General features: G+C 38.5%; 1 protein-coding gene across 1 annotated transcript in view; it reads right to left on the bottom strand.

The window, feature by feature from the left end:
- Positions 1–23958, bottom strand: part of DNAH5 (dynein axonemal heavy chain 5) — a 186850-nt gene that overhangs the window by 145131 nt on the left and 17761 nt on the right. Inside the window, exons 10-21 of the mRNA XM_067570022.1 lie at positions 22934–23149; positions 21136–21243; positions 20136–20221; positions 18672–18993; positions 13377–13583; positions 8570–8741; positions 7562–7707; positions 4253–4374; positions 3370–3665; positions 2178–2368; positions 1978–2077; positions 218–354 (exon numbers count right to left, since the gene is read on the bottom strand). Of these exons, the coding sequence (XP_067426123.1) occupies positions 218–354; positions 1978–2077; positions 2178–2368; positions 3370–3665; positions 4253–4374; positions 7562–7707; positions 8570–8741; positions 13377–13583; positions 18672–18993; positions 20136–20221; positions 21136–21243; positions 22934–23149 (2103 nt within the window). The remainder of the gene's footprint in view (positions 1–217; positions 355–1977; positions 2078–2177; positions 2369–3369; positions 3666–4252; positions 4375–7561; positions 7708–8569; positions 8742–13376; positions 13584–18671; positions 18994–20135; positions 20222–21135; positions 21244–22933; positions 23150–23958) is intronic.

Below are 23958 nucleotides of genomic sequence, written 5' to 3'. Positions count from 1 at the left end.
ACTGTGCAAAGTTACCTTTTCTATATAGGATGTCACTTTGCAACTACAAATGTTTTCTCTCCCCCATCAGTTTCTCTTGTTCTCATTAAGCAATTTTTATAAGCATGTCACCATCCTATATTAATTGCATTATCCCAGTGTTTGGTACTCCATATATTTCCTGGCATAAGGATAATGCCTTGGATACTAAGACTCAACCATATCCCTGTTCTCTTACCTTTTTGGTAGAGCTGAGGACAGTACTAAGTACAGAGACCAATTTAATAATTTCCTTGTTCTCAGAAACACTCTTGTAGTAGTTTTTGTTTTGCACTGGAGCAGGCAAGTTTGCAGTTATTACTTCTGTGGTGGTATCTAAAAGGGCAGAGCCATTAAAAGTAATTGTAAAGACCCATTTAAAAAATGTTATAATTTTCAGTTCAGCGAAACTCCCAAGTTGAAGACACAGGGTCTCTCAATAAGCATTCCCTCTAAGTCTTAATATTTTAAATCAATCTAAAGGGTATAGTCAACTCTAAGAGTGGTTGATATAAAGCCATTCTTGATTAAGGACAGCTAGTGAAGAGGCAATCCTCGTCACCAAATAGAAACCTCTTCACTTCAAGCTCCCCAGCACAGTGTAGGGCAGTGAACTGTTTCTCTCACCCAACCAATCCCTGTTTCTCTTTCTTTCAAGGTATTTATAGCATGTACATTACTGGACTGAATGATTAAGCCAAAAGTGTGGTATTTAGAAGCAGCTCTGGAGGAAGACAGTCATATCGTCTCAAGCAGAGGAAGGTCGACCACCATTCAGGTATACTGATGTTAAAGAAAGGAGGATCCCAAAAAGAGACCTTTCCTATTCCATGTCTTAAAAAATGGAAGTAATAAATTAGCATTATGTGTAATTAAGCATTACTTCAAGGATAGTACAGTGATTAAGGTGTTAGCCTAGGACTTGGAAGACCTGGCTTCAAGTTCCTGCTTCTCCACTGACTTCCTGTGGCAACCCTGGGCTAGTCACTTAAGCTCTGGCTTCAGTTCACAATCTGTAAAACAGGAGTAGTGGCACTCCCGATCTTACCAGGGTGTTGTGAAGATAAGTATATTAGGAGGTTTAAGGCACTCAGATACTACACTAATAGGGACTACATAAGTACCCAAGATAAACAAATTCATGCAATGAATTTGGCCTAACTTCAAATTTACTCTGACACTGCTATAAATAACTATCCAGGAACCAAGACACCACCTTAAAATGTGTTTTTAATCATGTATGTACCTCAGTGTAAGTGACTGAACAGGCAGTCATGAAACAAACTTTGTCTTTAAGAGTCCCTGTAACAGTTTTAGTTCATTTACGCCTCCTCCTAAAACTTCTCAGTGATCACTACAATTACTTGGGCAATACGTTTTCTCATTTTGGAGAACTGAAGTGTAAGTGCACTCTGCTTTTAGTGTGAAGTAACATTTCTTAAAGGGTAAATGAAGGGCAGGTTTAAATACTGCATTGTGGCCACAGTGCACTTTCAAGTTGTCATGGAAACATTCTACCACAGTGGAGTCTTCACAAACATTTTGGCTGCCTCAGACAGAATTCTCATGAAGGTACTGGAAGGGCTAAACATCAGAGAGCAGGGGCTTCAACACCTTTAGCAGAGTACAGTTAGCACTCTCCTTAATTCATATTAAAGTGGCAAAAAACTGCCCCCCCCCCATCTATCTCTATGAGAGATCCTAGCATGACCTCTAGACTCAGCTGGACTTTGTATACCAGGACAGCAAGCACTGGGTTTATGCCCACTCCCCATCACAGTATTTGCACCCTCTTCCACTCATGTACCACAAATCTGGCCTCAACGGCGGTATAAGATGAATGTACTCTGAGTGATATCATCTTGATATCCAAGTAGCTGTACAAATCCCTGCACACATACAGTAGGAGAGACACATTTGCGTCTTAATCTGAGGCAATGATATTATAAAGTTAATTACCGTGTGCACTTTTTGTTCCAGTCTCTCTCATTCCATCATCAGAATCGCTGTCCCTGCTATTGCGCCGCAAAGCAGCTATTTTTTTTTCTAGCATTTTTTTCTGTACAGGAAGTAGAAGGAACATGCTTATTTTCTGTCCAAAATATTTCAAGAGCAAGACTTTTAAATACATTTTAAAAGTAAGTTTACTGAAGACAAACCTTAGACATTCTCTCTTTACTCCACTGCCCAACTCCTTTCATGACACTGACAATACTCTCCACAGCTTTATTAAGTGTGTGCTGTACCTCATCCAAAGCTGGTATCATAATGATATTTGGGATAGACAGGTTAATGCGTGTCTGAAAAATAGGTTGAGCACTCTGTTTCTGCTTAGAGGCATTGTCATTGTCTAAATGAAGAATGAAATGGATTGTTATAAGTTCAGTTTTAAAAACCTGTATCTTTATTTTGTCCATTAGGTGTAAAACTAAACCAATTTACAGTGATCTGCTTTTACCATCTACAGCTTTTTTAAAATGCAACATACTGGTGGATATTGAACTTAGTAATTTTTAGGGGAACACTTATTCCAGCTGCTTATTTTCTAACAACTAAGAATGGATTAGACGAGACTAAAGTCAATAGCAATTAAAAAAACCTCTAACCTCTATGACATTACTTCATGCACTTCCCCCACCACCACCAGTACAAAAGCTCACTGGTATATGAAACCTGCATTTGAACAAAACTATCAACAGGCAATATGATCTGTGCACTCACAAACTTTGCACATTAAATAGGGTATGAAATTTTGAATATTCAAATATTGTAGTGCACAAAATTGCAGATGCAATTTAGGTGAAAGATGGAAGCCTCTAATTTTGTTTATGTCTTTAAAGACAGGCTGTCAAGAAAATTAATCGGATTTGTGCCCTCTCTCATGATATATGATCAAGTCCTGAAAGGGCTGTCTTTGTCTGTGGCAGTTTGTCAGCTAAGCAGCAAAGGGAGTTGACACCTGTTCTCTATACAGCTGCCAAAACTTCTCTATAAAAACTTCAAGACCCAACAGATAACAGTGTCCCAGCCTTTCAGTTATGAAGTCTGGTCACCCTATGCATGCACAAGACTACACATTCATACATCTGGCCCCAAAACACTTGCATGTAATTTTACCATAATATACATAACCCACCAGTGGCTGGGAGTTCATCTTATAGGGAAAATTCCCTTGAAAATGTACAACACAGGCAACTGTGGTGTAACAAGCCAGCACGCAAAATTGCTTGCTCACCTGTTCCACCCTCCTTTGAAGATCTGGCCCTGGTTAAGCATGGTACTGGGATACCATGCCTAATTGTTCCTTTCAGCATACTAACTAAAATATAAAGTAGTAGAACATATGGCTACCTAAGAAGCTGATCACAGACGAGGCATGAATGCGCTTGCGTATGGTCTCCAGAGTGTTCCGAGTGACCTTCAAAAGGGCTTCAGTATTGCGGAGACTGAAGTGGGTAAGCAGCTCATGGGCTTCTTCCTCTAACATTTCCATTTCCTTTCTCTTCTTCTTTGTTAAAGGAGGAGACAGCCCAGCCATAATCTGACTTGCTGTAGGAGAGGATGCCAGTTTGTCCTTTCTCCCTTCCTCCTCTACTGTTAAAAGCAAATCAGTAAAATTGTAGTTTATTAAATTATGTTCTGAATTACTATGGAGAGAAATAGGATTGCAATTACATGTCTGGAAATTAACAATTTTAAATACCATCTTCATAAAGAAGTGCAAGAGGGGTGGATGCCCATAATGTCTTGTCCAGGGGTAAATCGGTCTGCAGTTTACAGTGACGTGAAGACTAAATTGTATACTCAACCCAGATTTAGGGGAATTTCCTCTGGGAATGTGAAGATATATCTTTCCGCTTATCCAGCCAAACTTTGTCCTCTCTCTATGAAATGTGTTTGCCAAATAATGCCTATCACTGGTAGTTTATGTGACATGGACACTTGGCTGTGAGAGTTGGATTGATGTCACTAGCCTACTTCATATATGGAAAGCAGCCGCAAGGTGACGTATCACCTTTCAGTCACAATAAACTAGATTCACACCTGCAACCTGTAGATATGAAAGGCTCTTGGTTCCACATTAACTATGAGCCCTCCAGGCCACCAGAATATTTTAACTACATGTAAGGACAAATTAAGTATGAAGCAAATAAAACTGCTTTTGAAATGTTACCGCTTACCTGCACTTTCATTTGCCTCACTCATTTCATCAGTGACTGGAAGCAGAAGTGACTTCTCATCTTCTCCTTTGGATTGCACCTCTGTGTCCAGTAACATATTTATCAGCTCATTGGCTGCTTCTTCCACCAAGGAGCTTTTCAAATGCAAAGTCTGCGCACCTCTAACACAGAATTCCTGTCAATAAATACATCAAATATTGTTGAGTCTGAATTTTTTTAGGCTTTACTGGAACAAACGATTTTGAGTGGTAAATTATCCTATGAGGTATCCCAATGCCATCAATAAGACTAGCCATGGAATAAGGTATCAAGTGTGCAGTGTTTCAAACTGAAGCAATCTCATCATTACTATTTTTATATTTGTTTTTCTTAAAGCTCCAATTTCTGGCATCCGGTACTGCATGAGAATCTCAGGTCTTATCAAAAAAACACTTTTTCAGCTTCTGAATTCAGAAGCGCAAAAAAAAAAAAATCAGAAGGCACCTAGAAATCCACAGTTTAGTTTTAAAATATTTTGATTTTTAGGAAGATGCCTGATCCAAGACCGTGAATGACTGGGTTAGCAATACCAAGTCTGGCATGATCAGGCTTTTTCAACAATAGTGTTTTTCAAGGTCATTTTGATTAGTTTAATGAGTCACATGACTTTGCTCAGACTTAGCACTGCCAAACTGTTAAGTTTTTATACGGAATGCTACAGAGAAAGGGTAAAAGCTGCATAATCCAGATGGTCACATCTCTATCAGCAAATTTGTTTTGTTTTAAAAATAAATAAATTAAAAAAAAAAAAAACCCTCTTCAATTTTGAATCAGTTAGCCACACCAGATGGAGTATTAATCAATTCTATTTTATATTTTCATCAAGTCACAAGGGAAATACTGGTTAAGATTGGCAGGAGGGACACCAAAACCTTTTTAGAGCAACAGCGATGGAAATGAAATAGCTAACAGAAAGTATGGAAAGGGGACAAAATATTAATATAGAGTAGTTACACTTCTATTCTTGTTGTAATTTAATTAGGGCTGATCAAAAGTGTCAAAAATGGAAAGTTTAATTTTAAATTGAGAAACATGGGGAAGTTCCAACTTTTTCACTTCTATTAATTTCCCATGGGGAAAAAATGAGAAAGAGCCCCAAAACGTAAAATTGAGAAACTGAAAAGACTTATTACAAGTTTAACTGACTGACAAAAAAAATTGACTTTTAATAAAAGTTATGTTATTTTACAGAGTGAAATTATTTTAGGAAGTTTCAATTCAGCCTCTGATTTTAGTCCTATGATCAAGAGTGGGTGCACTTTTGCAGGAGTACTGAAGCAGTACACAAGATAGATTGCTTCAATAATTTCCAACGAGATGTTTTTCCATTCTGATTTTCTAATCTCAAGTCAGATGTCTAAAGGATCAAGACATCTTCCAAGAAAGTTTGTCTTCTCTGCTATAGGTACCTGAATTTGACTGCACTTATGAAGTGTCCCACCCACCCCCGTTGTCAGTAGAGTGTCATAATAAGGCTGAGGGTCTCCTTTCTGGATGCACTGGAGGCCCTTGGCTCCTCCTCAAATTCCACTGAGAAGTTTCGCACAACCATGCATTCTAGTTCAATATAATAAATAACTGGAAAGATTCTGCATTTAGCACTTTTTAGTTAATTCAGAAATTCTAATACATGTAATATGCTATGCTTCCAATGATCAAAAACGCTTCCAGTTTTGACTTAGGCTTGGTCTATACACATTTTTGTACCAGTGTAACTGTTAAATTAAGGCTGTGACTTTTTGTTGACCCAGTAAATTATGCCAGCACAACCCCTAGTGTGGATGCAGTTATATCACAGTATAAAAGCAAAGCTTATTCTCTTTCCCTGATGGGGTCAACTTGAATAGTGTAATGCACCTTTGCCAAATTCAACTTCGTCCACAACACTGAGTTGTATCACTAACAATATTGGTACAGTTAAGTGGTTCAACTTTGAATTTAGACACGTCGTTACTATGCCACCTGCTTCTGTTTAGAAGTTATTCATTCAGGACTGTTTTCACTACTACACCTATATTTGCATCAATGTACCTAACTAGAATCCCAATTTTAGGGTTGTAACAGCAGCACTCCAAATCTTAATCCAGTCCTAGACATTTTCTTATCTAACTGTTTTCCCATTATTTCTAGCTGTCTAAATCCAAGTTGTAGTTGTACCCAAAATACTGTGGATGTCCATTACCTCTGTATCACTGACCACTGCATGCATTGTGATCTTTAAACTACCTTCCCCCCACCAATAAATTACATCCAAACTACACTTAAGGGAGAGCATTCTGGTAAAACACTGCACTTCTCATAGTGTCTTTCACTGGAATTATATTGCACAATTGCCTAGAAATGCACTGCTTGCTGTGTCTTACTGCTTTAAGAATCATGGAAATCTGATTATGCTAACACTCCCATAAGTAGTCATATGATGCCACTGAGACTACTTAAGGATATAAGCAATAGCTCAGTGAGACCAGTTAAACAATTTGGTTAATTGATTTAAGAGAAACCCTGGAACCAAAAGCCCATGGAACATAAGTTAAAAATTAATTTGTTCTTTGTTTGCAATTTTAAATTCTACAAGTAATTCTAAGACCTCATTCTAGAATTCACTGTGATTTAACAAGCAATTCTTGGTTTTATTTGCCTATTACATGTGAAAACTAAAAACTTGAATATGATTGGGTTAACTCATACCCTGCTGTGGAGAATGAAGTTTTTCCATGGACTCTCCACAGAGCTACTCTTTTGCAGTGTCAGAGTGATAGGGTTTGCCTGTACAATGGCTCCTCTACCCCCACCAGCTCAGGAGGCAATGAATATTTAAAAAATGCTGGAAATTCCCAACCATCTCCACTGTATTGCTCTCCAGGACAGCTGAGAGCTGACTCCTCTGGTCAGCACAAAGCCTGTTCACAGGTACCTCTGGCACTTCTTGGTTCAAAGAAGATTCAAAGGTACCATATCATGACAAGTGGGAAAACTCTAAGACAGGATCAGAGGAAAAAGGGTGAGTGGAGGATTCTTCAAATTAAGTTAATTGGTATAAAACAAGAAAAGGAGTATTAGACTAGCATTTTTATCACTGGAAGCTCAACAAGACACCTCATAACAAACATCTTGCATTTCGTACATTTGTGTATTTTAAGCATATCAAGTTATCTTCAGAAAATTGGGACATTTCTGGTCATTCCCATTATCAAATTACTTAAGTAATTTTAATCATTAGTGTAGTACTCATGTCTAACGAAATGCATGTCACACTAACTCAGCAAGAACATATTTCACTGTAGAGTAACTAAACATATTTTTAGAAAAGTAAGTCTCATAACCTTAGTCATTTGGAGAAATTCCTCACAGGTAAGTGGTTCATCTTCTGGCAGTTCACAGAGAAGCACACTGCTCATTTCTTGTAGAACAGCATCAATACGAAATTCTACCAGATCATTCACTCGATCAAGCAGCAGCTCGAGCTCAGCTTTTTAAGCAAAAGAAGACCAAACCAAAAAAAAAAATCCATAAGAGAGTCAAACGGAGGAGATGGTAGTTGTCATAAAGCCCCACCTAAATCCTTTCTCATGCTTTTGTCCTCAACATGCTAATATATCTGGACTGATCGTATTAGATTACATCTATTTTTCTTTCATTTTAAGTGTTAATGACTTCAAGGGTTATGTTTATGAATTCTCTTTCCAGTTGGGATTTTTGGGGTTTTTTTGGTTAGTTTTGTGGGACCTGTTGAGTTTACTTTTGCTTGTACCAGTAGAACAGCACATGCTAAAAATGCAAAAGAAGAATGGGAGCCCTGGATAGCAGCTTATGTATTACTGGATTTACACGAGTTTTAGAAAAAAATGCTAACTTGGCAAGATAAGATGTTCAGAGGCAACATAAAAGGATCTTCACATAAAGGAACAGAAAGGCCCAGGCAAGTTAAAGATTGATACATGGGAGCTGCTGGGGAAGTGGGGGAGAATATCACAATGGTGAAGTTTGATAGAATTTCCCCCTTTCCCTCTTATTTTCTTCCAGTATTGGCATGCTAAAGATAAGTACACATGGCAGCAGTATGTACGTGTATGCCCCATGCAGCCCCAATAGGATCCCAGGGAAGTCAGTGAGATTGATCTGAATTTAAGGCAGTTCAGAATTTGGCTCCCATGGGGTGAGTAAGCATTACAATACACTATGGATGAGAATTTTGGTGTTCTAATTTACACATAAGTATAATTTCTATAATAAAAATTAATGTTGCACTTAACATTGGACAGTATACCTGGACTAGAACAAACAACTCAGAATTTAGTGGAAGAATGCTGATTCATTACTAGCATGCTTACCTAGTTTACCAAAATTATTATTTACATATCTCTCAATGTTCAAGGAGGTCCAGTTTAGTGAAGTTAAACCAGGCTGGATAGCCTCATCTACAATAGCTAAGTGAGGAGCCATTAGTTGATCAATGGGTGTTTGTATTTTTGATTTAACTCTTTTATATTCTGCCAGCATCATCTGAAATAAATGGAGGGTAATAACACTAATTAACATTCACAATGCAAATCTTTTGTTATGATGGTATTTGCATCTAGTTACATTATCTTCATGCAAAGTCAGTTTTTTTATTATTCTCCATTTTATCAAATGCATTTTTGTAACAATGAATCACTTAATTGTTTTCACATTGGCTTTAACACTATATTTTTAATGACACTACTCATCCTTAAGAATCCTAAAGTTTCCTAGAGAAATACCATGAACACCTGACAACTGAAATGCACAACCATTATTGCACAACATATTAAACACAAAGAGGAGAGAAGAATTAACTCAAATGAAGCCTCAATGGGACTTCAGGGTGGCTGTCTAATCATAATTGGAATTTGGCTAGGATAATAAAATTAACATACTTATCCTTGCTGAAAACAAAATGTTATCTTCAACACATTGATTAGGGCCTCTTAATTTAATCTAGTAGACAGCACTTCCAGTACTATAGTGCCACTTAGTACAATGATTGAATATAGATCCAGTTCTCAGAACCAAGAACCCCATCTAGGGATAAGTTCTAAAAGGCATCATTGAACTTTAGGAGGGTCAAGATGGGCACCCAAAGCCTAATTTTTTCCACAGGTGAATTAGGATCGACAAACTAACATAAAGCAACCATAGTTGCAGGTGGAGCCACACCTGTGAAATATTAGTTCATAGATGACTCAGACTGGGCACCCAAAATTTAAGGTTGCTTTTTCCAGTTTTGGTCTCAGGCTAAGATGCTGCAGCCAAGCATGGATGGGTGCAGCATTCTAATGCAGAGGAACAGTTTCACGTGAACATATAAATGGCTATACTGGGTCAGACCAATAGTCCATCTAACCCTGTATCCTGTCTTCCAGAAGTGGCCAGTGTCAGAAGTTCCAGAGGGAATCAACAGATCGGGACAATTTTGACATGTCATCCAATCCCAGCTTTTGGCAGTCAGAGGTTTAGGGACACCCAGAGCATGGGGTTGCATCTCTGCTCATCTTGGCTAATAGCCATTGATGGACCTATCCTCCATGAACTTACCTAGTGCTTTATTGAACCCAGTTATACTTTTGGCCTTCACAACATACACTAGCAACAAGTTCCACAGGTTGACTGTGTGTTGTGTGAAGAAGTACTTCCTTCCTTTAAATCTGCTGCCTCTTAATTTCTTTGGATGACCGTGGTTCTTGTGTTATGTGAAGGGGTAAATAACACTTCCCTATTCACTTTCTCCACACAATTCATGATTTTATAGACCTCTATCATATCCTCCCATCAGTCAGCTCTTTTCTAACCTGAAAAGTCCCAATCTTCTTAATCTCTTCTTGTATGGGAGCCGTTCCATATCCCTAATCATTCTGTTGCTCTTCTCTGTATTTTTTCCCATTCTAATATATCTTTTTTTATATTGGGTGACCAGAACAGCAAGCAGTATTCATGATGTGGTTCTACCATGGATTTATATAGTGACATATTTTCTATCTTATTATCTATCCCTTTCCTAATGATTCCTAACATTCTGTAACTTTTTTGACTGCTGCTGCACAATGAGCAGATGTCTTCAGAGAACTACTCACAATGACTAATATCTCTTGAGTGGTAACAGCTGATTTAGACCCCATCATTTTGTATTTATAATTGGCATTATGTTTTCCAATGTGCATTATTTGGCATTTATCAACATTGAATTTTATCTGCCATTTTGTTGCCCAGTCATCCAGTTTTGTGAGATCCCTACGTAACTCTTCGCTGTCAGCTTTGGACTTATCTTGAATAATTTTGTATCATATGCAAACTTTGCCACCTCACTGTTCACGCCCTTTTCTAGATCATTTATGAATATGTTGAACAGCACAGATCCTAGTACACATCCTCAGGGGACCCACTATTTACCTTTCTCCATTGTGAAAACTGACCATTTATGCCTATCCTTTGTTTCCTATCTTTTATCCAGTTACTGATACATGAGAGGACCTTCCCTCTTATCCCATGACTCCTTACTTTGCTTAAGAGCCTTTGGTGAGAAACCTGTCAAAAGCTATCTGAAAGTCCAAGTACACTATATCCACTGGATCACCCTTGTGCACATGCTTTTAGACACTCTCAAAGAATTCTAATAGATTGGTGAGGCATGATTTCCCTTTACAAAAGCCATGTTGATGTTTCCCTGAAATATTGTGTTAATCATTTATGTGTCTGACAATTCTGTACTTTACCATAGTTTCAACCAACATGCCTGGTATTGAAGTTAGGTATACCAGACTGTAATTGGCAGGATTACCCCTGGAGTCTTTCTGAAAAATCAGTGTTTGCTGTATTAAGTAGTTTGGACATTAAATGCTAAAAAAAAAAATTGGTAAATTGTAAGGAGGTTTAATTTGGGTGTAGGGGGTTCAAGTCTACATATGGATCTGATATTGGTGGTAAAATCTTTTTTCTGCAATACCTTTTCATGGGACCTAAGAGATAATACAAATACAGTAGTGGTCAGAATTTTTAATATTTCTGAGACCCTAAGAAAATACTTCTAATTTTTTAAAGAAATGCCATTTTTTAACCACCCAGTCAAAAGACATCATATGAAGATATTCTGACAATTGGTAATGCCGTTTTAAAGTTTAAAAGGAGTTAGCAGGATATGTTTTTAACAAATCTATGAATATACCTGGAAATCTGATATAAAAGTATCCAGAGGCTACAAACATTTAATTTGAAATATACTTGCTTCACTACTGTGTGATTTTACCATCCACAATGGCATGACAGGATGCATCTGCCCACCATTGAAATGTATATATAAAGAAGGACAAAGATAGAAATGGTATTACAAATCAGGGTGTTTACCGGATAAGTCCAAACCAGTTGTTTAAATTGATAAGTGACCTAATCTGTTTGAGTTTCTTCTATTAAGTCAAAAGTTTTAAGTAGAAGCCCATCTGCAGGCCTCATCCTGTACTTTCCACAGGTTTTACTGGCCAATGCGTCCTTCTCAGCCTTGCAAACATGACTTCCTCAAGCTCTGTTTGCAAGAAAGTGGATACTGCATTATCCAGACCTGACTTCTCCTGTTTCCCAGAATGACTTATCAAGAATTGAGAGACTCAGGCCTCCTTTCCTCTATTTTATTATACGGACATCTCAACAGACTTGCCAGGCTCTTTCTTAAAGTGGACCAAAGCCTCTCTGCATCATTCTTTGAAATCAGTATAGTAAGACAATGAAGCTTTTCCCTGACTTGCTTCCAGGTGCCTTCCTCTCCTGAAACCCAGTCTATTAGCATGGTCTAAAAGTCAGCTTTGACCCTCCCAGCTCTGAGCCAAACCAATGGATCTCTAGAAGAATGATGCAGATAAAAACAGTCTGGTTTATTAAGACAGGCTTTTTTTCTGAGACCCCTCCTTACGCCCTAGTGACAACTGGCTCTCACAACCCAACCATAAAGTTTCAGAATATTTTTTAAAATTTTTTCATAGTATGAAATATTTAACAGCTTCAATGTACTGCAAAAGCATCAAGCAATCATTACCGTGCCCATATCAGAAAAATTATTATTCCCTTTTACATATGAAGAAATGGAGCAACAAGATGGGGGTGAGCTGAAGGGGATGAGTTCAAAGAGCTTATATTATATATTTGTATTGCAGTAGCACTCAAAGACCCCAGTTAGGATTGGAGCCCTATTAGATTAGATTCTATACAGAAAGGGTATGTCTACACTGCAATAAAAACCCCATGGCACTGAGTGTCAAAGCCCAGGCTTGGGCTGCAGGGCTAAAAATAGCAGTGTAGACACTGGGGCTCAGCCTGGAGCCTGGTCTCTGAAACCCTCACCCTCTTCCCCCCCTCCTCAGCCCCGCCAGCCCTGTGAGCCCGAGTCAGCTGATCCAGGTCAGCTGCAGCTGTGGCATTGTCTTTTATTGCACTGTAGATATATCCAGAAAGAAAGAGTCTCTGACCAAAGAGCTTGCAGTAAAATCAAGAGATTTCCCCACCAGCCATCTTCCATCCTTGATCAAATGCTTTTGAGCCTAATGATTGTTGCTGGCTTGTATCACTGTTGGTATCAGCTAATTTCCCAAAGAGAAATGAAGAGACAAGGGGAGAAGCCAAGGATCCATCTTTTCGCTGCGTCTTCTAGCAGAGCAGACCTAAAACTATACCATACATAATGTTGGTGCAGCAGTTGTACCACCCAATTACTGGTGTCTTTATGCCTGTCCAAGGCACAATAATTCTAGAGATAACTGCTGGGTTGGCATGCCTTATTGCTGTACCCAGCCACAGATTGTGCTCAAAGCTGACCCACAATTGTGTCCGAAAAAGGTCAACTGTTTTGCCTGAAGTCATACAAGTCAGAAATAGGGTTATCTTACCTCAGTGTCTTCCTTCCACACTGCCATGCCCCCTAGAGGTTATGTTTAAGAACAAAGTCATAGTAACATCCAAAAAATTGCATGAAAAAGATGGAGATGAAATGTCAAGTTCTTTTCCCACCTTAATCATTTTCCTGATACACAATAGTCTGAATTTGTTCATTTTCAATCTATACATTTTTTATCTTTTATGAAATTTTTGGCGCTTTCAATAGTTCTGTGTAGATTCAAATGAATAAAATAAACATACCTGCAATTGATTTAAATTCTTCTTGTATGAGTCTTGCTTTTGCTGTAGAGCAATCGCAAAGGGCGGGATTTCGAGGTGCATGTGAGCCATGCACTCTGTTTCCCGAATTAAAGTCAATATCTGAGGGTCAAAATTCACAAATAATTCTCCTGTCTCTGGAGCCTTCACCAACAGAGATGCCTGAAGTCCTGTTTTTGTTACTTCAATCTGCAGGAAAGAAGACAAAGTCTTGCCAAAGAATCACATTTGGTTGAACCAAGTCAATAGTATGCTCTAAATTTGGATACAAATATAAACCTAAACCTGAATTACAAAAGCGTCAGTGAAAACTTAAACAAATACATCTGATACAGTCTGAATAGAAGCTTATCACCACCACAATGTAGATTAGAGTTAAAAACTGTCTTCCTGCCAAGCTGAGTAACTTTTCATGATCTGAAAGTGGGGAACAGATACTTTTCAGTAGATTACTGAGCTATGGAAGGGGTTCATCAAGTTAAATTGAAAGTCCAGATCAAATGGACCTTTTGCCAAGTTAGAGCACCTGGTATTTTACCTTTATTTATTTAGAGGTTGATGCACAATCTGGAGGCTAACAAATTCCTCTTTGGACTGGCCAAATAAGAATAGGGTCATGTACAATGTCTTCAGAAGTCTTCTGTATTTGGACAGTAGTTTCCCCCTTCCAGTATTTTTCAGTACTTTATAGGGTATACCAGACCCTGTTTTAACAGTTATTCACATTACAGTGTGTATTTGGTGACTCTCAGTTATAGCAGGACTTTGTAAAAGGTTTAAAAGAAATAATCAAGTTTACCTATATTTATGTCTGAATTTTGGGCCTGAATTGGGCCTACGCGTTCACCCTAATTGTCAGCTCACCTGTAAAAAGTGAGTAATGATGCATGAATTGTCACAATAACCTGTTATATAAAATTGTTTAAAAACAGGAAAAGAAACCCAAAAGACTAAATTAATTTAAACAAGGGTTTTTACTAATACCACTTAAGGACTGCTAAAATCATGCTTGGTGAACAAAAAAAGTTGAGGACCAAAAATTTATAAACCAAAACTGGTGTGTCAGAAATTAGAACTAATTGGTAACAAAATATTAAGAAAATTGGCTATTCTACCCATCACTCCTTTTTGGGATCATTTTTTTAAAAAGCCTTTAGGGGAAAATACTCAGTTACTAGTACCATCATGGCTGTCACCGCTACTGTCTCCTGAGACCCCATCCTTCATCATCCTGATCCGAAAAAGTGTCCTGACCAAGCTGGGCAAAAATATAAAAGGGGACCCAGATGACATCGTCACCTATACCAGCTACAGCTGAATCCCGACCACCACCTGGGTTGTTAGGCTTTATCTCCCATGCCCCTTTTTTTCCTTTCTTACCATATTTCTTTTTTTTCCTATCTCTTTCCTCTTGCCTTCTGTTTAATGAAGGTTTGGCTTAGCTGGCTGGCCTGTATATTTTGTAACACTGCTGTGAGCCTGTACAGCTAAAAGCAGTGCCCTAAACAGCCTGACATTGGTACAAGATTGCCAGGACTCTAAGTAGTTAACAAAACAGTAAAGTAACAGTAAAGTTAGAAGTACAAGTCAACAAGTAAAAGTCGGAGGCTGTATTTTCTAGCTTTTCTAGCTTTGCTATTCTTGTCTCTTTCCTTTTGGTGTGAGTTTGTCTTTTAGGACATGGAATCCAATTTTAGCAGCAGCAATAACAGCTCCTGCCCATCTCAACTAACTTCTTTTCCCCCAAAAGGACAGCTGATATTAGCTTTAATACCATCTAAAAAACTGTCAAACAAGAGAGGTTTTCCTTCCAAAAAGTCTCCAAGTAAAAAGGGGAAAGAAAAAGTGCTGTTAAAATAAGAGCCTTTTTTAATACTTTATATTTCAAATATTTAATCTCCCCCCTTCCCCATTCCCTTCACTTCTTTTCTGTATCTTTAATAAAAGGTTTTAAAGATTTTAATGTGCATTTGCTGTGGTAACAAGCGGGCTAAGGTCTCGGTCTACTAAACTGCAAACCTAGTTTAAACTTCCAGAGGGGTAGCCGTGTTAGTCTGTATACAGCAAAAACAACAAGAGCCTTGTAGCACCTTAAAGACTAACAAATTTCTGTGGGCATAAGCTTTCGTGGGCTGCAATCCACTTCCTCAGATGCATGAAGTGGAACTCACAGATAAGAGGTATATATGTACATACAAGGGTAAGAAACATAATGGGGAGGGCAAGCGCTAACAAAGTCAGTTCAGTTAGGGTAGATCAGGTATATATACAACCATTGATTAGAAGGTGAGAATGTGTAAACAGTGACAATTACTTCATGTAATGAGATAACCATTCCAGGTCCCTATTCAGACACAGTCTGATTGTGTCAAATTTGCATATGAGTTCCAGCTCTGCAGTTTCTTGCTGAAGTCTGTTTTCGAAGGTTTTTTTTGTTGAAGAATGGCAACTTTCAACCATACCTCGGTTATATTAACACCTTTAGCTCTTTGGGACTCTTTATTCCACATAAATCAATCAGACAGGTCACAAACATGAATATTAAGGCAGCAACACAAACTGGAGCTATGAAGGAAGTAGTGTCACAAATAGAACAAAGGGCATCCCACGACCATAGAAATGTAGGGCTAAAAGGGACCCTGAGAGATCACATAGTACAGCCTCCTGCACTGATGTAGGATCGAGTATTCCTAGGTCATCCCTGACAGGTGTTTGTCCAACCTGTTCTTAAAAACCTCCAGTGAAAAGAATTCCACCACCTCTCTTTGAAGCCTATTCCAGTGCTTAACTACCCTTACTGTTGATTTCAGACCAATTTTCCAATTTGTCAAGGTCCTTTTGAATTCTAATCCTGTCCTCCAAAGTGGTTGCAACCCTTTCCGGCTTGGTCTCATCTGCAGATTTTATAAGCATACTCTCCATTCCATTTCCATTATCCATGTCACAAAATATTGAATAGCACCCAACTCTGGACACACCCTTGCAATACCCCACTAAATGAATCCTCCCAGTTTGACAGCAAACCACTGACAACTTCTTTTACAGTAGTTTTTCAACCAGTAGCATTTACACATAATAATAATGTCATCTAGGCCATATTTCCTTAGTTTATGAGAATGTCATGTGCAACTGTGTCAGAAGCCTTACTGAAATCAAGATACATCATGTCTTCTGCTTGCCCCCTATCCACTAGGCCAGTAACCATGTCAAAAAAGGAAATTAGGTTGGTTTGGCATCATTTGTTCTTGATAAATCCATGCTGGCTATTATTTATAACCCTATTATTGTGTAGATGCTTATAAATTTAATAGAATTTGATAAAATGACAAATCTGTATGAGTTATTTGGGGGTAAGTGGAACATGGCTTCTTGCCTTCTATGGGAAATAATCCCAACGTGAACTACCTGCTGCTGTTGCTATTTTTCAGCCATAACTATGTTGTTATATGTCCATTCCTCATTATTATCTCCCCCTTGATCACCATTATCAATTCAAAAGTTGTATATAAAGGCTGCCTGAGCAATACTCTGCCATGTGATTTATTCCATTTTGGGTACACTATTTTACTTTCCGATCAGATATGTCGCAGAGTTTTTCACCATATTTCAAGTACCAAAACACGCCTAACTGTAGAGGCTGCTCAGATCATGTCACAAATTCAATGCAATGACACAGTGAACACAAATGCAATAATTCATGCTCTCAGTAAACTGTCAAGTCATATCACATCTTGTGAGTTCGTTTATAATTATTCAGCTAATATGACTGTAAATCACTCAAGATGTTATTGTTCCATAAAGTTCATTATACAAAGAAGGCAGCACAACTTTCCCACAAAGATATTCTGGAAGGCCCACATTTCAGTTAAGAGATTTATTATCCCCTCCATCATAGCTTGGGTGGTGTAATCCTTTTCCTCTTGCATTTATTAGATGTTTTTCACTCAAGTTTTTAACACTTCTCTATGAGGTATCCCTTATGCTTCTTCCCTTCCTGTATTAACTTAAGCACACAAGCCCAGTATTGCTGCAAGCTTCTTTTTAATGTCCGAACTCCTTCATCACCAATGCACATTGAACAGAACTAGACTGACAAGATTACAAGAGAGATTGGAAGTAACAATCCTGCTGTAGAAAGAGGGAGATGTATAAGGTAACACTCTTTTAGCAAAAATTAGAGCCAAGAAAGATCTGATTGGTGACTATCCTCTGGAATGGCCAAAGGGGTCTATGCAAGGAGTTGTCAGCAGCACAGATGAGGAGCAAGTTATGTTCCCAATAACTACTAGACAGGTCATCTGGAGACCAGGTACAGAAACCAACTCTGGAGCTCTCATGGTAGGATGAAATGGTAAATGCAAGTCTCTCTCCCTCTCCCCTCCCTCTCCCCCTCACCCATATCTCTAAAGCTTTGCAACAGGTCATATTTTACCAACAGCTTGAAACACGGTAAGTCATTCAGCCATCATTAAAGAGCAGTGAATATTTCTAAGTGTCCATCAAATCCCTATTTCTACAGAGGTAAATCACACCTTCTGGAGTGGGTGTACTGAGAAGAGCGCATGTAGGAAATTTTTCTTATCGACAGTGCTCCTACAGCAGCAAAGAAGGAGCTCAGCCTTGCTCTCAAACAAGTTGGCAGTCTAGTCCATATCCATCCACCCTCTATGGTTTCAAACAAATATGATCTGCCAGCACAGTAATGCCACCAGCCTCCTAATGCTGCTATGAACAGTAAGCATGGAATGTGCCTGTGGTGTGTGGTATGCTGTCTGAACTATGGATATATTTCATTTTGAGACAGGCACTTCAACAGGAAAGTTGGTCAGATTCTCTTCTGCAACCAATTTGTGGGACAAAGCAGAGTGAGAGGGCCTGCAAAGGAGCCTGTTACAGAGCTTTGATTGTTGTCTTAAGTTCTATGCCAGCCCCATCCCATAACACTTTAAAGAAGCATAGGAAGTGCTCTAAATTTCAGCTGTTGAGCATGATCCCCAAGGGGCCAACTGCTACTGGACAGAAGCCAAAGCACAGTAACACTCTGGTCATGCCCCTCTACCACCCAATTTTTACCCCAGTGCTGGGAGCTGCAGGAGAAGGTGTAACAGCTAGCTATACCAGTCCTCTGCCAATTAGGGACTTCTTACACCATGGTAATCCACTTATCCCATGTTTATGCAGCACCTAACACCATTGGTCCCTAGGCATTAATATAGCAGAAAACATGCTAAGAATAATTCAGCTTTCACAGTCACAGCAGCAAGTGAACTGTTTTACCTGTTGAAGCCATCCCCTGTGATAAATAACCTCAAATTCCAAGAGGACTTTTGCCACTTTGTTGTAGTTGCGGACTATGCGCTTGGCATCTCCTGTCTGCAGAACTGTGGGATGCTGTTGGAAAAGGTCCATTGGTTCCTGGATCCTGTGGAACAGTTGGCGTGCCCACAAGATCTTACCAGCTATGGGAGGCAGGTTACGAGCCAAAGGAGGGTCATTTTTCTGCTTTGTGTACAGTTTAGAGACCATCTCAATGTCATGACCATAGTTCTGAAGGATTTTCTGGTATCTTTCATCAATGCAAAGATTGGGGATTTCTAATCTGATAACAAAAACAAGGATGATCATTGAAAAAGTTACCCCAAGACTTCAGTGCTTAAAAGGCTCTTCTGGTTTTGAGTTTGAATGTACAACCATTTTTACATACTTCAGTATGCTCTCTGAGAGGACAAATGCATTAACAGCCTGATATTCAGCAACACCTTCCAAAATACATGCCCACAACCAGAACCTAAGTCAAGTTTAGACAGTGTAACAAAGTGTTTCTAAATAAGCCTAGAAATATCCCTCTATCACCATATAAAGGGAATCTCACTAGTACTAACTTCATGTGTAAGCTCATATGGTTTTCAACAAATAGTAATGCAACCCACCAATAGCATGAAATACAGGAACATGGTTATATAGGGCAGAAGAACTGTGATGGTACAGACTGAGCCTGCCCCTGTTTCTCTCACTTCTAATGATTGAAAGCAGTGCTGCTAGCCCATCTTCAGCTATTGATACCACAGCTATCCATGGTAATGGGACACTGAGCATGCTGCATCTTAATATATGATGATGATAGATAGATTTCAATATCCAAGGAGGACCTTTAGCCCACATGCAGATAGCCATTACAACAAGAAGTTCCTGTAGTGTATTTCAATCTTAAAGACAGATAAAAATAAATAGACTTTGGATACTACATTAGGGATCTAGAACAACAAACAAAATTGAGTGATTTTTCTTTCTATTGTCTATAATCAATGCACTGGAAAAAACAAAAGAACATCAAGACATAAATTAATATGTAGCAGTTAAATATGTTTGACCCTAAAAATAAGTTATTCAAGAATCATTATCCTTAAAGTTTACACTGTCAGCTAAGGTCAGTAAGTTCAGATGATCTTACAAATGTGGTGGCCATGCAACTGCCCAGAAATATATTCAACTTATGCAGACTTTCTGAAGAGTTATGCTTTTCTTTTAAGCAATCTAGAGTAGATCCTTCCTATTTATTAGAATTGGGGAAGAGACATACTTAAAATGATTACTCTAGTATCAATTTATGTCCAACAAGAACAAAAGCATTTTATAGCCAATTGCTTCATATTTTCTGTGTCAAAAGAGGTTTTATTTGACCTAACATACAGAGAACTGATACGCTGCTCTAGAGCATACTAGATATAAGTATACCTTTACCTTTCAAATTTCTTTAGCATACTCAGAGCTCTTTCAGTGGTTGGAATCTTTTCAAAGGTGATGTCCATAAAGGTCTTTAACTGATTCTGGAGAAGGAAAAAGGTTATACAGAGGAAAGCTCAATGGAGTGCACATATTGAATATACCAAGCATAACTTGTCAATGTATTTATCATATACTGTACACGAATACAGACTACTTACCTGAAAACGGCTGCAGTTACCCTAGTTTGGATGTTGCGTGGAAAGGAAAAAGCATAAAAGCAATCTACTTCTTCAGTTCCCTCTGTAGCTAGACGCCACAGAAGCTCGTCTTCTCAGCTGTTCAACCACGTCAACAACTATAATCGGAGGAAATGCTTCCCTTCTCCAAGGCAGCCAAATCAAGCTCTTACATGGACTTTGGCTCAGTACAGCAATCTAGTTCTCCCCACAACTTTACATGGGGCCCGTGGTTAGAAGGGGACTTAGCGTGTGTGCAGTTGGTTTGTGTTATACAGCCCCCCCCAAGAGCCCTGCATTTGGGGATTAGGAATAGGAACTTCTCTTTAAGGTGAAGTGGGAGGGGAGGTGCTTCAGTTATATAAGACAGAGCATCCTCTGCTATTCCCTGCACTGGTGTAGCATGTGTGCATGTTGGCCTTTATGGACAAGGCTGGTTTTACTGGTAGACAGTTAAGTGCAATGTATAGCCCCTATAAACGGTCTTAAGGATTACACATTCCCAAAGGCTATATTGATCTCAGGATAGATAGAGCCTTCGTGAATTAATACTTCCTATGTGATATTGGAGTGGTATTAGAATTATCATTCATTCTAAACAGAAATGAGCAAAATCCATGAGCAAAAGCATTCCAAGGGCTCCATTCATTAAATCAGAGCATGCCTACACAAGTTGATATTGCCTCCAAGGGACACTTTCCCCTTTTGGGATTCCAATTGATTAGCAAGAGTAAACCTAGCCCCAAAATATTCACTAAGCACTTAATTATGCAACCTACATGAAGGTCATTGGTCTGTTTGCAAAACTCTTCATAGTCCTGGTCAAAATCATTCTTTCGGTGATCTAAGAAATCGTACTCCTTTTTCTTCATGGTGGCAACAATGCTCTAAACAATTTTTGGAAGAAAAACAAAATATCAGAATACAGTTGTCTTATCAAGCAACCTGTCATGTTCATCTGTTGGGTTTACAAGGTTGTGTTCTGTGCTTTCTACTACAGATATTAAAATCTCCAATTTTTAACTGCATAAACAATGTGAGTGACAGATTAGAAAAAAATTACAACGTGTTGCACTTTAAATCATTCCCATCTACTGTAGCAGTTTTAATGTAGAAACTGATAGAAAATTCAAATCCTACTGATTTTCTCATTTAAAAATATTTGTTACCCATAAATAATTTTCTTTCACACTACTGTGCAACAATTCAATACAATATGCTCTGGTGCAAAGTAGTAGTACATCAGACAATGGGAACAAAAATTAATGTTACATATCTAACAAAAACACACCACTAATAGTATTCTCCCTGCCTTTAATCTACGGATTCTGGAGGAAAAAAGAAATATTCAGAACCACGTTCCACCGCATGAGCAGCCCTGACATTCGTTACCTGCCAACTGTTCCTGCATTGCTGTGGTCTGCACAAATGCAGGTATAAGTTAATTGGCCTCCCCAATACCAGTCTCCAATAATACTGCTAAAATTGTGTTTGCTCCTGCTGATCAGCTACAGTTAAGCAGGCTAGCTGCTTATCATGCTCCACTTATTATTTAAGTCCAGCCCTATATTTTCATTGGCATAGATGGATTCACCATTGTGAAGACATTTTAATCTAAACACTGATTTGTTCCTTGTTATAATGACTTCTTCCATGAACAAAGTAAAATAAAGATGGAAACTAAGTGATGAAAGAGCGTGTGTATTCACACTGGTATATTCAAGTGGCAAAAGGACTCCAGAAACCTTTATTTATTGTTTCAGCTAATCACAAGACAATGGGTACCTGTGACGCTGCCACATAATTCAGTAGTTTAAATAAGGCTGCTACCACACAAGAGCAGCGTGGCCTCTGATGACCTTCAGGTCTTTTTTTCGTTGGCCTCTGATTTTTACCATCAACAGCTTAATATGATATATATTATTTCAGAATGAAGCATGGATTCCCCCCCCCGAACAGAGGACCTGCTTAAAGCTCTTAACATGAGGCTTCAGAGGTCCAATGGCTCTTGCGTGTGACCATGGAGTTTTACCCTAAGACCATTATCAAGACAATTCTTTACTGGCAACTCATCTTAAGGCACAGCTGTAGCATTGAAACATCAGCACTAAACAACCTAAATAGGTGACCTCCCATCACAATGTTCAACACCAGAAATTTCATTTTTATACTGATAGAGTCATGACATTGTGCACTTGACTGTGAAAGGAACAGTGAGGAAAGGAAATAAGAAATCCATGTATCTCTGCCCTAACTTCTTGCATTTATTCATGTTTTGCATATTTTGCCTATTTCACTGCAACCTTTCTTGCTTATAGTCCCCTTCCTTCTTTACGCATTTATCCCTCCCTTTAAACCTTTGATGAAAAATCCTTATTTGACAGCAATTATATTGACTATAAAAGCCTTGTGTGCTCAAGTAGATTCAACAATGCACATCTTTGATAACGCTCTAGTACCCAGTAAGATTAGTATAGCGTATTTTTTAAATTCTTCCATAGTCTGTCATCTGCATTTGTTGTTTTAATTCCCACTCTGCCTAATGACATGAGAGGACAAGATTTGCTTGGTGCATACCTGATATTTTGTTGCCATAACTTCCAATCCTTCAATCTTTGACTCTTGCAGAACTGAGTAAGTTGTAATGGTATTGAAGATATGTATAATTTTAACTAGACGTCGATGAAACGTTTCAAATTTTCCAAAGATATACATCTCACTAAAATCAAACTGTCTTTCAGCTGGGTTTTGTTCTAGTTTTTCTTTTGTCTTGTGAAAACAATTTTGATACTCCTTTGAAACAACAAAATTGAACAAATGTGACAGACATCATAAATATTTCATTTTCATAATCTAGAATAGAACTATCCAGACAGCCTGTTATCACCATCTGTCATCAACTGGGGGTGGCAGGGCACATTTGATCAAGTAATCACCTGACTACACTACAATGAGTCTGTAGTGCAGTTCTTTGAAAAGTTGGGATGAAAAATTGCATCATGGGGTTCCACATTCACTATGTCTTAGTATTTGCATATCCAGTTTACTTATCTCATCCTTCACTACATCGAAACAACCTTATTGCCTTCAATGGCACTACACAAATGAATTCAAAAGTGGGCATTTAATTAACATGTAAGAAAAGAACTCAGTTCACTTTTCCTTCATTGTGCAGTAGTTAGAGCAAGGTTTATCACTAAGGGCAGACACGACTAAGTACAAACCAAATAGTTCTGCTAAGTAACAATGTCTTCAGTTTTCCCAAATCACTTCCTAGAGTAAACCACTGCATAAGTTAGAGTGCAGCTTTGCTGCAATTCAGACATTTATTCTGGCTTGTGTGGATTGCGCCAAACCTTACTATAATCAGGTTAAAAAAACTATTCTGTCAAGTGTCAGACTGTGAACAATTTAATATCTCGGGCACATAGTTTCTCTCACAGGTAGCCCCATTAATGTCACATACAATTACTCTAGTCTTAAGGACTACTACAGAGCCACGATTTTCACAAGTGCTTAGTGATTCTGGATGTTGAACCTGTAATACTTGAAATCATTTCTAAGAGTAGATGCTGAGAACTTCCTAAAATAACACCCCCTTT

This window comes from Emydura macquarii, unplaced genomic scaffold (genome assembly GCF_026122565.2).
Source record: "Emydura macquarii macquarii isolate MOO-44397 ecotype Brisbane River unplaced genomic scaffold, CSIRO-AGI_Emac_v2 contig_320, whole genome shotgun sequence".
In the NCBI taxonomy this organism is placed as follows: Eukaryota; Metazoa; Chordata; order Testudines; family Chelidae; genus Emydura; species Emydura macquarii.
Note: the sequence above shows the minus strand (reverse complement) of the source record. Positions and strands in the feature narration are given on the sequence as shown.